A 14,435-nucleotide genomic window follows, 5' to 3' on the forward strand; every position below is an offset into this window, starting at 1 on the left:
TTTTGTCAGGTCGAAACCACATTTGTGTGGCCGGGTCAAAAGTTCCCCCTTTTTGTTGCCATGTTTGTTCCTCTCCCTCCGTGGCTATTTCTTGAGCCTGTAGAAGGAAATCTTCCCCTGGGTCAGCAGGGTTAACAGAGAGCAGTGGGCATTCTCAAGGCTGGACAGAATAGGTATTTAAAGCTGCTTGCTCAGCAGTAGCATCAACAAGTTGGTTACCCTTGGCTTCCCTACTATCGGATTTGAAATGCCCTGGTATTTTAATAATTGATGATTATTTGCATAGTTGTATAGCATTTAGCAATTTGCAACGTGTTCCATTTTTCACAGGTTTTCCTGAAGAGGTCAAGAACCTCCATTATTTCCGCAGCATTCCAAAGCTGTGTGCCACTCCAAAGGCACAAGAATTGTCAGTACAAACATTACCTAGCTGATCCTTAGGTAGTTGATAACTTTGAGTTAAGGCAATTAATTCAGCCTGATGTGCTGATTTTACTCCTGGTAAATAAAAGGTTTCCATTATGTCCACTGAGGATGTTATTGCATATCCAGCCTGGTAATATGCCTGCTCATCTTTTGAACAGGACCTATCTGTAAACCAAATTAGATCAGCATTGTTAATGGGATCTCTTGTACGTCATTCCTAAGAGTAAGAAGGTAATCTTTAATAATATGCAGTCATGGTCATTTTCCTCCTGTCATGCTGAAGCAAATAGCAGGGTAAATGTCATTGCAGTGAGCCAGGGTAATATTACATGCAGAAAGCACCGGTACTTCCTTAGAGGCTCATTGGCTTACAGAATAATGCAGAGAATTTAGAAGAGACTCAACTGAGCATGGGACATAAACAGTTAAAGGAGATTCCATTACCATTTATTCACTAGCCTCACACAAGAGAGCTGTTGCTGAAATAGCCCTCATACACAGTGGAAGGCTTTTTTGCTGCCAAGTCTACTTGCCGACTATTATATCCTATAGGTCAGTGTTGATCACCATGTTTTTGAGTTGATACACCTAAAGCATTTTCTTTATCTTTGTATACAAAGAGGAAAACTGGCAAGCTGAAATTGGTGTGACCTAAAGCCAGGGCCTGAGCCAAGATGGAATTTAAGGGGTTTGTGACTTTTTGTCCTTCTGGTGTCCCTTGAATCAAATCAGATTGGTCAGACTTAAGTAATATATATGAAGGTTGAGCAATGAGTGCCAAGTTAGGCCCCCAATTCCTGCAGTATCCAGTCAGTCCTAGAATCCCCTCAACTGTTCCTGTGTGAGCAGTTTTACAAAGCCACCATTTCCTCCGTTAGAGTTCTGTAGTTTCTTATCCAGTTCAGTTTTAGAATCTGAAAGTTCATCAGAAACCTGTGTTCTTGAGTAAATGCCGCAGTCCTTGCCACGAATCTCTCTGAAGCTGAAGCATATTTGTAAAAGCATCAGAGAAAAACAATAGCTATGTGCAAATGACAAAAGACTTAACATTATAATGCAATTAGCTTGGAAATTAGGTTACAACATTTTAAGGTGATGACTAACGTTATACCAGGACATATTAATAACGTTTACCCACACAATATAACCTAAGAAAGTTTCTCATCATTTATTTGGCATTCCTTCCCATGCAATTTAACACATCAAATAAACCTAAGTAGTTTAATATCTCCCTCTCTATAGGAAGAGAGACCAAATTCTTCAGAAGTCCCAGGGGCCCACTGGAAATTCTCAAAGTTACTTTCAGATCAAAAGAAAGCTTTTATTTAAGTTTTGTATTTTGGGGTAGTTGGTCAAAAAACACTTAATCAGATAGGATTATAGCTCACTGTGAAGCAATGCTTAGTTATCCATTTAACCAAACAGACGACAGAAGATGTTAAAGGCAATCATAGAGAGTTTAAAAGTTTCAAAAACCCTAGCTCTCTTATTAGAGTGGTTTTAGCTTTTTGAACACAGGAAATTATTTTGATAAAATATAGACTCCTTGTCTTTTAGGTAGACTTGCTCAAAGGTGAAGAAAAATCTTTCATAATCTCTTTATCAAGAGCAGACTAAGATTCCAAGAAAATTATATTTGTAAGACAAAGAAAAGCAAATTCTAATTTTTGTACCAGCTTACTTTTGACATTGAAACTTATTTACTTAATTAAATTCATTTTAATCTCAGCCAACTTGACCATGCACAAAACTCTTTCCTCAGGGTTCTTCTTCAACAAACCTTCCATTACTTTCTCTTTTACATTCAGAATTTGTCCCATGTCTTCCCTCCTTCCTAGAACTTTAGTGCAAACTTACCCTTTTTTTTTAAGATTGGGACGTGAGCCAACAACTGTTGCCAATCTTCTTTTTTTTTCCCCCTGCTTTTTCTCCCCCAATTCCCCCAGTACGTAGTTGTATATTTTTAGTTGTGGGTCCCCCTAGTTGTGGCATGTGGGACGCAGCCTCAACGTGGCCTGATGAGCGGTAGCATGTCTGCACCAAGGATCTGAACCAGTGAAACCCCGGGCCACCGAAGGCAGAGCATGTGAACCTAACCACTCGGCAACAGGGCCAGCCCCCAAACTTACCTTTCTTAAGAAAACAAAATATCTCCATTCCTTATACCTTCTTTCCTGAAAATGTACATCTTACCTTCCTTGTATACAGAGATGTTTTCCTTATTCTTTTACATTAGCATCCTGTGGATTGGCAGACCCACAAATACTATCTAGAAACAGGAGTTTTCTCATAGAAAGTTTCTCAGTTGGCACGAAGTATTTAATATTGAACATTTTCCTAGATTACGTGACCCTGCAATTCATTTGGGTTAATGTTTTAATTATACTTAGAAATAATTTACATAAGCACTTACTTTAAGCCAATTGAATAGAGCTCTCTTATAAACTAGTGTTAAGGATACCATCCAGGGGTAGAAAAATAGTGCATATTTATAATATACATATATAGACACACACATAAACACATAAACAGATGCAAAGATTGAATAGCCTCCGCTTTTAAAATTTTCCTTAGATCTCTGGGCAAGGGTGCTTGCATAGCAGTCTGCATCTCAAAGGCTTCTTTTCTGCTTTTTTCTTCAGTCTTAGGAATCTGGGATTGTTTAGATAATAACCTCAGAGAGGTTGTGAGCTTTTTGAGATAAACAGGGGAAGTTACTTACCTATCAAAGGACTGACACACCCATCCAATGATATTATCCTTACTTTGCTTCTTTCCCTCTGGGTACATAGTCTTATCTTGAAAGAAAGTTCTCCTCATGTTTTGAATATCTGCTTCCAATTTGGCCAAATTTCTGATCATAATTTGCTAAATCCTCCCAAATGTCTTGTCAGGTTTCAGCTGGGACAAACAGTAGCTACGCCTGGCAGCATTAAACAACTCCATTAATTGTTAATTTTAGTTTCCCCTTGACTGTTTAAGGGAATAACAGCAGTTTCCTGAAAATCTCAGAGTCTCCTTAACTCTGGAAGGCCCATACTAGGCCCTCCTTTGAAGGTAGATGATGGGGGTGTCTGCAAAGCCATAACTCAATAGACTTTTCTTTTAGGTACCTCTTATAACTTAATTTTTTATTGGCTTTTTGCAACAAAACTTTGATAAGGTTATTTAGGAATTTTGAAGTCTTTCCTTTTAAGTGCACTTCTTAATTGATCGTATCTGATTGGAATGTTCTTTCTAATGGCCAACGTAACTCTCCTGAGGCTGGTGGCAGTTTGGTAAGATCCCAACCACAATTGGAGTGCAACCTGCATTTCTGTCCAACCATATCTGACTACAAATGGGGTGCAACCACATTTTTGTCTGACGGTATTTTGGGGTCCCCACCTGACGATTATCAAGTGAAGCTCTCAAGAAAAAAACAAGCTTAGAAGATTCTGCTGCTTTTTATAGGTATTTACAACTTCTGGAACCTTCAGATTTTGAGCAATTGTGCTGGAAGTTGGCGTGCTCCACTCTTTGGAGATTAAGATCGCATTTAATCTGTCTGTTCTGTGGTTCTTAAATCTATTGAACAAAAAAGACAAATTCTGGAAGCACGAAGGAACCCCAAAGTGGCCACTGTAATGTTAAATTGTCCCAGGTTATCTTGATCCAAAGATCCAGCCGTTTATGGTTATCCCCATTTTGTTAAGCACTTGCAAATATCAGTTCCATACGTCCATGAAGCCAGCTGGAGTTCCATGGGGAGGCTTGCCTGTTTGGGGGCTGGTTGGCTTTAGAAGCATGATTTCCCATTTTCTTTGACTTTGATTTTAGCATAAAATCTCAACAATTTCTAAAGACAGTGGAGTGGGTCAGAAGTGTGCTGCTTGTGAGTGTCACTTCCTAAAAGGCCGTGAACACTCTCTTATGTGTGCTGGTGTCTCCCACTGGCAGTCGAGATGTGGGGTCTCAGAGCACTAGATGATAAATTGTTCTGTGCACATCCCTGGATGAGTCATCAATTGCTTAAATGAGTGATCACAAAGGAATTCCCTATGAGACCGCTGCACATCACAAGGACCAACTTCAGACACTCCCACTAGGTTCCCAGTCTCCTGAGAATGTCTTACGGCTGGAAGGAGCTGGTGTCCCTTCTCTTTGAAATTGAATGAGTTCAGTCTCTCGTTTTGCTACAAACAACTTGTTCAGAATTTATAGACACAATTCTTTCCAATTTAAAGCCAGATGAAGAAGTCAGTCAGTCCTGTTCACTCCAAAGTTGCCCCTAGGCTCCCCTGGCCTAGGAAATTCCCGCTATCTTCCTTTACTAGGATATGCACCTGTACCCCCTCAAGACACCTAGCATTAAGACTCGAAAGAGCTCATGTAAAAGTCAGAGCCTACGACTTGACTAAGGAGGTCCAGATTTCAGGAGAACTCACTGAGGCACCCAAGGAGCACAGTGAAGCTGAAAGGGCTCGATGGGCCCATGCTGGTACCAACACCTGTTCAAAGTAGATTCCAGGCGGTCTCAGGAACGTTTCTCTGAAATCCCGCTGTCTATGTCAAGAAATGTCAGTGCAAACATCCAATAACCATTCTACAGATAGAAGAGACAAGGCTAATTTTACTAGAGCCAGGCTGAGGGCTACAACCTGGGAAGGCAGGCTCCACAGAGGAAGAAAGTTTTCTGCGGAAGCGTGGTTTTCAGTACAGTTTTATACCTTTAGAACAAAGAACACCCATTAAACACACCTAAGGTACGTAGTCATCAAATTTTCAAAGATACTCAGTTTCAGATTAGCAGGTCAGCATGACCCTGATGTCCCAGAAAGGGAACCTGTCTTCAGGAGTAGTGACATGGGCTTACCAAGGCTGGTGCTCTGGGAGGGAAGTATGCACCCTTATCATCAAAGAGGTCCTTCTTTTACTTTGAGATAATGTTTGCTGCCCCCTTTACTTTAGTGGTTAAAGCAGATGGACAATGTGCATTTGAAAGGCCATGAGTCAGGCTTCTTTAGTTCAGGCTGAATCAGGTTTAAATCAGAATAGCTACCACATATACCTCAATATGTGAAAACTTCTTGTGACTGTTCATTCGTGTCCTTTAACATCCTTTGGAATAAACCACAATCTAGTGAGTAAACTCTTCTGCTGAGTTCCCTGAGTCGCTCAGGCAAATTAATCGCACCCAAGGTGGGAGTCACAGGAACTTCCGATTTAGAACCCGTTGGCCAGAAGCACAGGTGACCACCTGCACTTGTGATTGGCATCTAAAGTGGAGGCAGTCTTGTGGGACTGAGCCCTTAACCTGAGGAATCTGATGCTATCTCCAATTGATTTAAATTGTAACACCGAGCTGACATAAAGAATTGGTTGTTGTGGGAAAAGCACCCACCCAGAAATACATTTCAGATCAGCGCTCTAAGGGATTGGGGTAGCGCATCTCACTTGGCTCATGTACCCATGGTCAGTCTGGCCTCATTTCCAGGCCGTGCATGCTTGAGTTCAGCATGATGCTCACAGCAGCCAGCAGGGGAGGAGACCCAGGCAGGAAGTGGGGGGGCGGGCGGTTCATGGAGAGTTCTGGAAAGATCCAGGGTCTGTTTCCTTCTGTCAGAAGCCATTGAAGACTGTGCAACTAGTTGCCACAAGAGGGACACCAGAGATCAGTAATGGTGGAGCCTAGACGATTCTGGTGTATTGGGTGGAGAAGTGACCCAATACCCAGAGGTAGGTGGTTTGTTTCCAACGTGACTTGTAAGCATCTTTTCTCCTTTCACTGTGACTTTAGGACTTCCATCCAAACAGGATGGGAATTCACTCTGTTCAGGAAGACTCTACTGGAGAGTTCCCAATAATTCTGCTGGACATGGGCCAGGAATAGTGTGGAATCCCTGGTGCTCCTTTCACTTCTCCTTGGACATCAATCTGAGGCACTAATGACACTTCAAGTGTATCTCCTTAGGTTCTGGAGACGATGTCTTCGTTTTCTGTTGAGCATTTTGGTAGCAGTTGGATTAGCAAATGACCCATCAGCCCTCCTTGAGGTCAGGAGGATGCTACAAGCTTGGGGAAACAGGGACCCTAGTGGGTCCCCTTGCCCCCTCATTGCTGATATCTCTAGAGGCTCTAAAAACTCAACTACTAAGCTTGGATAAACCATAAGCAGGCAAAGGGAAATAACAGTGCATCCAAACTCCACAGGAGATTTTTCATCCTCTTTCCAAGGCGTCAGGGAAAGTTTTTAGTATTCAGATTGAAGTTTTTCTTCAGATCTTGAAATTTTTCATCTAATACTTTTAAAATTATTTTCCTCCACTTGTTCTTTGCTCTTCATCTTGTGGGTGGTAAACTGAGAAACAATGTCAGTGAAGTCCATTTCCTCACTTCCCAACTTGGGGACTAGTGTTATTGTGTGTCTCCGACTCCCGAGGTAACTGCTGCCCTACTTCTTCGCCTCTCTCTTCCCTGCCCCTACAGTCCCCAAAAGTTGTGCCATGTTTAGCCAATTATGAACAGAGTGGAAAAGCATGGGCCAGCTTACAGGTGAACCTACATTATACGCCAGCAGCAGAGAGAGACGGACATCATTACACCACAGTCCCTCTGAGTGTCCCAAAACATGGTGGCAAAGGGAAACCTTCCCAGGAGGTGGACTACAGGCAATTAATTAGCTGTTAAGTTGTCAGGAGGGAAATATGCACTCAAGTTTGGACATGCACTGATTTCGGGGCATTGGCTAACAGGTTGGTCTTTTGTTCAGGGATTTGAGATGAAAGAGACTGGGAAACTGATGACGGGGAAGTCTGGAGAAGAGAATGTAGACAGACTTCTTGAGAGGGGCACAGGGCATGAAGATATCTGCATCCTACATAAATGCCCACTAAAGGGCATCCATTGCAGAGACAGATCTCAGCAGTGTGGTAGATGAGATGACTCTTCCAGTAGATGTCAATCAACCTCTTTTGTCAGCCAGCCTTGCTCCTGGGCCCATGAATAATTGAACATGAGTAAAGGGATGGAGGCTACGGATTGACTCAATATCATGAACTTTCTTTCACCAAGGTTGACCTTGATTTGGCACATTCCCTGGAGTCTCGGGGGACAACTAGCGGCATGTTGATTATATTAGACTCCTTTGATGATGGGTAAGTAATGTTTGTCTTTGTAGGGATAGAAAAACATTCTGGGTGCAGTTTGTCTTTCCTTCCCCAACCACTTAGAGAATGGACTTTCAGAATACCTTAATCATCACCAGGGCATCCCATACAACATCACTGAAGGCCAGGGAACAGATTTTACAGCAAAAGGAGTGTGGCAACAGGACCACCATTGGAATTCATGATTCTTGCTCCCTCCTCACCGTTCATAAGCAGCAGACTGATGGAATGGCCTGCTGGAGGTTCAGCTATGCTGCAAGCAAGTATCCACACAATACTATGTGAGTGAACACCGCTTTCCTACAGCCGTTGTGTATGCCCTACACCCACAGTCAGCATGTGAGATTGTCTTCCCCATAACCTGGTGCATGGGTCCAGGAACCATCATGCAAGATGAGAGTGTCCTCCCCACTATTACACACAATGGTCCAGTCGAAGAAGTTTGCTTCATGGCACTGCAGGTTTGGGCTTGGAGAACATAATGGTCGAGCACATGTGTCAACTTGGCTAGGCTACAGTACGCAGTTTTTGTTCAAATGCGGGTGTAGATATTGCTGTGGGAGTATTTTTCAAGATGTGATTAACATCTAAATCATTAGACTGAGTAAAGCAGATTGTTTTTCATAATGTGATGGATCACATCCTTCCAATGAAGGCCTTAAAAGACAAGACTGAGTTCCCCAAGGAAGAGGGAATTCTGCCTCCAGGCTGCCTTGGACTCACGCTGCAGCATCGACTCCTGTCAGAATTTCCTGCTTCCTGGCCTGTCCTGCAGATTTTGAACTTGCCAGCCCCCACATCATGTGATTCAACTCCTTAAAATCAATCTCTCTTCTACACACACACACACACACACACACACCCTTATTGGTTCTGTTTCTCTGGAGAAGCTTGATAATATAGTGGATTTGAAGATCTGGTACTGAAGGAAAGAATACTCCCACTAGAAAATATACACAGCCATATGATTTCTTTAAATTAGAAGCTACGACTGCCACCTGTTCTATTTGGGCTTCCTATGCCTGTAAATCATCAGACAGAGAATGAAGTCATTCTACCAGCAGGGATGATTAATCCTGATCACTATCAATAACTTGGATTGCCGTTACAGAATGTTACAAGGAGAAAGAATTGGGGGAAACTCCCACTACACCTTTGCTCAGGAGTCCTGGACAATGGAAAAATGCAACAGCCCAACAAAGCCAAGACCTCGAGGACTCAAATCCCACATGAAATAACAAGGATGAAGGTATGGTTCACCTCATCTGGTAAAGAATCCCTGTCCAGCCACGATGCTGGAAGAAGGTTAGGGGATCGTGGATTAGGTGATGGAAGAAGCAGCCATGATTAGAAGTCCTATCTCATACTCATCGAGCATAGCGGGGACTGTGCCAGCTACATTTTATGTTAAATTATTACTCTGCTTCTATCCCACTAATTTGTGAAAAACACTGATAGTGACTAATATTTTAGATCTTGGTAAGCTTATCCCTGCATTGACATCGCTCCTTAGTGCTGTGGTTGCCAGTGGGAGCTCCCATGTTCCTGGAGTTGGAGATGCAAACTTTCATATAAATTCAGGACAAGGATTGAAACTGAGGGCAAAGAGGATGGACTCCTTGCCCCCGTAGATTCACTCCCCACTTTGTCCAACTTGCTCTGTGCTCCACCTGCATGGACTACACCAGTGGGCCCCTGGCCTTCAGTTAGTGGTTGAGTTTGGCCAATGAAGTTCATGCCACGAGGTAGTAGGATGGAGTAGAGTGAAGTCAACATATTGAGCCCCTAACTTTCCCCCAGGAGTGCCACATCTGGGTGTTCCTCTCCCCTGTAAACCATGACTCCTTTAGGTACCCCTCCCCACAGAGCCCTTCTGTCCTTAGGTCCTGTAACTGATCCTGTCCTTTCCCCTTCTCGCACAAGTAGTAAAGGTTCCCACTGGAACCAGTCCAGGGAGATGTATGTCCCTTGCAGTTTTCCTTGAGTCTCCCACACCTTAGATAATTTTCCTTTTATTAAACTCTACTCAAATGACCTGCTTTGACATCTGATGGGATCCTGATTAACACAACTGCCCTATAGTTGATTATAAACCGGGTTCTCTGCTTCCAAATCCAGATACATCTCCATCCTACCTCACGACTCAGTGGTGGGATGGCAGTGGGCGGGCTAGCTGGAGGGAAGGTTTGGTTTACACCATCTTATTAACTCAGAGAGAAGGAGTACACGCCCTTTTTCTCACTTCAGAGGGAAAGTGAGTTCTGTGCTCTGGGTCTGACACTTGGGAACGCTTTGTAGGGAAGTGCAGGGTGATGCAACATGAAACAGAATTGATGAAACAAATACGTATGATGCAATATTTGGTATGCAGGTGGATTTCATTTTTAAGGCAGATTGTAAAGCAACTTGAGCTCATCACAATATGTTTCCCTCTCCAACTCCCAATATGTGGGTAATGTTCGTAAAAAAGTTAAAATTATGGTAATATTTGTCCCAGTAATATGTATTCTTGGGAGTATCTTAAGAAAATAATTTAATAGAAGAAAGAAACCTACAACCATCACATAACATAGCAAAAATTAAATAAAAATAGCCTCAACATCTACAAATAAAAATAGTTGTAAATTAAGGAATATCCACTTACTGGAATGTTCTGCATTATTTTCAACGACGTCATGAAAGCCATGTGGATGCGAATCATTTTATGCCGTTTAATAAGAAAAGTGCTCGAGAAGCAGCAGGGCGCCTTGAAACTGACGGCCTAGGTCACATGTGAGCTTCCCTGCATCCAGGCTCTGCTAGCTTGAGCCTCAGTTTCCTCAGTTGTACCACGGGGATAATGACGGTACCAAAGTAATAGCTTTATCGTGAAAACTAAGTGAGTGAAGTCAGAAAAATTTCCTATAAAAATGCCCACCAAGACTAAGCACTCAATATAAGTCCTGTGTGATTGCTGTCAGTCTTATTAGTAAAGGAAATAGAAAGTTATGCCTAAACTATGCTAGTCCCCACTTCTGAATGAGAAAACGTGTGGAACTGGGTAGAAGAGAATAATTAAAATAAGGAGTATTTGGGTAGAATGTGGGTAATTTCATGGCTTCATAAATTTTTAATAATTCTTTTCATTTTTACAGTAAATACATATTTGTATGAATTATCAGTTCTCATTTTCTACAGACATACAGACTCTTAACTTCCAAAAATGAAGCTGTCTAAGGAGCTAATAGTTGATAAGATTGAACCACTGTCACCACCAATACTCTATTTACATTTTATCCAAGAGCCAAATCTCTCAATATCTGCTGGTATTAACCAAAAGAGAAGTCTGAGACACAATATGTGACATTTATGGTGTTTAATTCAGAAAAGTGGGGGAAAATTTTCTGGAGGAAGGAGTTTGGGAAAAAATGACCATCTAAAGAATAACCATGCAAAACATTTTTCAAGTAGATGATTTTGTGGTTCCCCCCATTTTCTGTAAGGCTCAAAACAAATAAAATGTCATCTTTTCTCTCTAATTAGAATTTTCTCTCTGGTCAGATTTTGTAATCTCTGAAATGTCAACATTATCAACTTCACAACACTGGTTTAAGCTTTAAATCAACAAAGCCAGTGACCGCTCCGTGAACTTGATTTCTCCATCCCAGGCCGGTGCTGTGAACTCGTTTTCATAACCTCCAGAAATAGGTCTCGCTGTAAGAATGAATGAACGCACGCTTGGACATATGAAGAAGGTGAGCAAAGGTACCAGTGAGTGGGTAAAAGCATCCTAACAGTTCCCGGAATCAGACGGTATCGAGCTGAACAGGAGCGTCAACAGTGCAGGGTCGTAGCTGAATCCGTGCAGCGCATTACCGACGAAACCGCTAATGTGCTGGAGTCCCACTCAGAGGTCTACTCTTGAGATGTTTGCGTCTTCAGGTTCCTGCTCCTGAAGGGTACGAACTGTTCTTACTCTCAGCATTTCTGACTCCTAATGTGTGAGATTTTCCTTCCAGTAACCAATTCCCTGCTCTCCAGAAACCAGACTGTCCACCTCTCCACTCCACCTGACACCAGTGCCCAGAGTCAGCACAGACCCCACAGGTCCAAGGGCTCAATCCCACAGCAGCCCTCAGTTCAGAGGGCAGTCCCGAGTCCCAGGTTGCCGCCCAGACTTATGACCAACTGGCTCTAAATCAGGGGTCCCCATGACCCCTCCCTCAGCTTCCATGATTTGATAGAACATCTCACAGAACCCAGGGAAACACTTAAGTTTACTGGTTTATTGTAAAGGATAAACAAGAACAGCCAGACAAAGAGGTACATGAGGCGAGGTCTGGAACGGCCCCTAGTGCAAGAGCTTCTGTCCCTGGGGGGTTTGGGGTGTGATATCCACCCAACCAGGAGGTTCTGCAAACGCCATCATTTAGGGGTTTTATGGAGGTTCCATTCTTAGACATGAACGACTAAATCACTGGCCATGGGGGAATGAACTCAACCTCCAGCCCCTCTCCCTCCCTGAAGGTCTGGGGTGGGGCTGAAAGTTCCAACCCTCTGATCACATGGATCCCCTGGCCACCAGTCCCCATCCTGAAGCCATCCAGGGGCCCCACCTGGAGTCACCTCATTGCATAAATCAGGTAGGGTTGAAACAGGCTGTTATGAATAACAAATGAAGCTCCTCTCCCCCATGTCACTGAGGAAACTCCAAGGGTCCTAGAAACTCTGTGCCAGGAAGCAGCACAAAGAACCAACATCGATTTCTTATTATATCACAGGGGTTAAAGGCAAAATGGAAGTATGTCGATGGACAGATAGCTCTAGACTTAAATTGGGCATAAAACACTAATAGCTTTGTAATTACCTAACCTTTATGAGGTTAATAATATCTGCTTCACTAACTCATTATAAACAATGGACTAAAATGTAAAGGACTTCACACAGATTAGGCACCTTCAATGACACACATTATTGTAAACAGTTAACAAAATAATATTATAATTTACATTTATAACCATATAAACAATTAGCAATATGATAATTAGCACATATACTACACATAAAACAATATAAACAACTAACAAAATGTTATGATTATTAATAAAATGAAAACAGCAAATACTTTCTCCTCACCTGGTCTGAAAATGGTGGGTGAGCACATTCATCTCATGTTATCACCTTCCTTGAACTCAAGCAACATTGGAATAGAAATGACATCTCAAATATTCTGCCCCAAAAATCTATTTTGAAACTTCAAACTGGTTCTTCCTCTTCCCTGGTGACAACACTCTCTAAATGTGCCCCCGTGTCCCCACAAGCCACAGCTCTTCTCTAACACAAGGTGCCTGAGTGCCTTCACACGTCCTTGTTCCTCAGCGTGTAAATCAGGGGGTTCAGCATCGGGGTGACCACAGTGTAGAAGAGGGCCAGGAACTTGCCCCGTTCGTGAGAGTTGCTCTTGGCCGGCTGGAGGTACATGAAGATGATGCTCCCGTAAAACAGAGCCACGGCTGCCACGTGGGAAGAGCAGGTGTTGAAGGCCTTTCTCCGCCCTTCTGCTGACCTGATCTTCAACACAGCACAGGCAATATGGCCATATGAGACCAGGATGAGGCCCAGAGGCAAGACAGCAAAGATAAAGCTGGCCACGTACATCTCCACCTCATTAAGGCTGGTGTCCACACAAGCCAGTTGTATAATGAGGGGCATCTCACAGAAGAAGTGGTCAATGCGATTGTTCCCACACAGTGGCAGGAGCATGGTGAGTGTAGAGCCCACCATGCTGGTGGTCAGACCCCCGAACCACGAGATGAAGGCCAAGCTGAGGCAAAGCCTTGGATGCATGGTGACAGTATAGTGGAGTGGCCTGCAGATGGCAGCATAGCGGTCATAGGACATGACTGCCAGGAGGACACACTCAGTAGCCCCCAGCCAGTGTGAGATATAGAACTGGACCACACACCCTCCATAGCTTATGGTTTTCTGTGGTCCCCAGAGGTTGACCAGGAGTTGTGGGATGATGCTCGTGGTGAAGCCAATGTCCAGGGAGGAGAGATTGGCAAGAAAGAAGTACATCGGAGTGTGGAGGTGCACATCCACACAGGAGACCAGAATGATGGTGCCATTGCCCAAGAGAGACACCACATAAAACCCCAAGACAAGGACGAAGAGGATAGTTTCTAGCGAGGGTCGTAAAGAGAAGCCCAGGAGTATGAAGGCTTCTGGAGAACTTGCATTGGCTATTTCCATGACCATATGCAGCTGGGGGTGGGACAAAAAGGCCACCTGCGGGTGAATGGGGGGCACAGAATATGAGGCATGAAGAGATTATATCAGTTAGCACATTTTCCATATAAATTTATATCCAGTGTTCTTGAATGCATCCTCCCAGCTGCTCCACGGATGATGTTGCGTCACCTCCTGAAGGCCAATGTGTACTGTTGCTAAAGGGCACGGAGCCGGCATAACCTGGGGAAAATGGACATTCATGCAAATTCCCTGGCATTGACTTTTACTGAACTATTGCTTTGGGAGCAACATCTGCAGTCAACCTACGTGTTTAGTGCTGAGGATTTGTAGGGTGGAGGATGGCATTTTATGTGATGGAACACTGCACAGCATTGAGATTGTGCTTTCTTCTTCTCTCAGTCAATGGCCACACAGAGTCCACCTTGACATTCCTCTTTCTCTCAGAGTCCACACTTATCACAAATTGTTGCTTTCTCATTAAATATGTCCAGATCACATCGCTGTTCACCAGCTCTGCTCCTCCCCGTGGCCCATGGCGCCATCGTCTATCACCCGAATTATGGAGCTAATATCCTGACTCGTCTCCCCACATCCCTGTTACGTCCCTTCACAGTATTCTCAGCACAGCAG

General features: G+C 43.4%; 1 protein-coding gene across 1 annotated transcript; it reads right to left on the minus strand.

The window, feature by feature from the left end:
• Positions 1–12,911: 12,911 nt before the first annotated feature.
• On the minus strand, positions 12,912–13,811 carry LOC106838068 (olfactory receptor 2C3). Its single transcript, XM_070518188.1, has one exon. It carries the CDS (start codon positions 13,809–13,811, stop codon positions 12,912–12,914), a length of 900 nt encoding a protein of 299 aa, XP_070374289.1.
• Positions 13,812–14,435: the final 624 nt, after the last annotated feature.

The sequence above is a fragment of the Equus asinus genome, chromosome 9 (genome assembly GCF_041296235.1).
Source record: "Equus asinus isolate D_3611 breed Donkey chromosome 9, EquAss-T2T_v2, whole genome shotgun sequence".
Lineage (NCBI taxonomy): Eukaryota > Metazoa > Chordata > Mammalia > Perissodactyla > Equidae > Equus > Equus asinus.

Excerpts from the sequence above, each read along its gene's own strand:
- LOC106838068 (XM_070518188.1), bottom strand. The coding sequence starts at position 13,811 with ATGGTCATGGAAATAGCCAATGCAAGTTCTCCAGAAGCCTTCATACTC.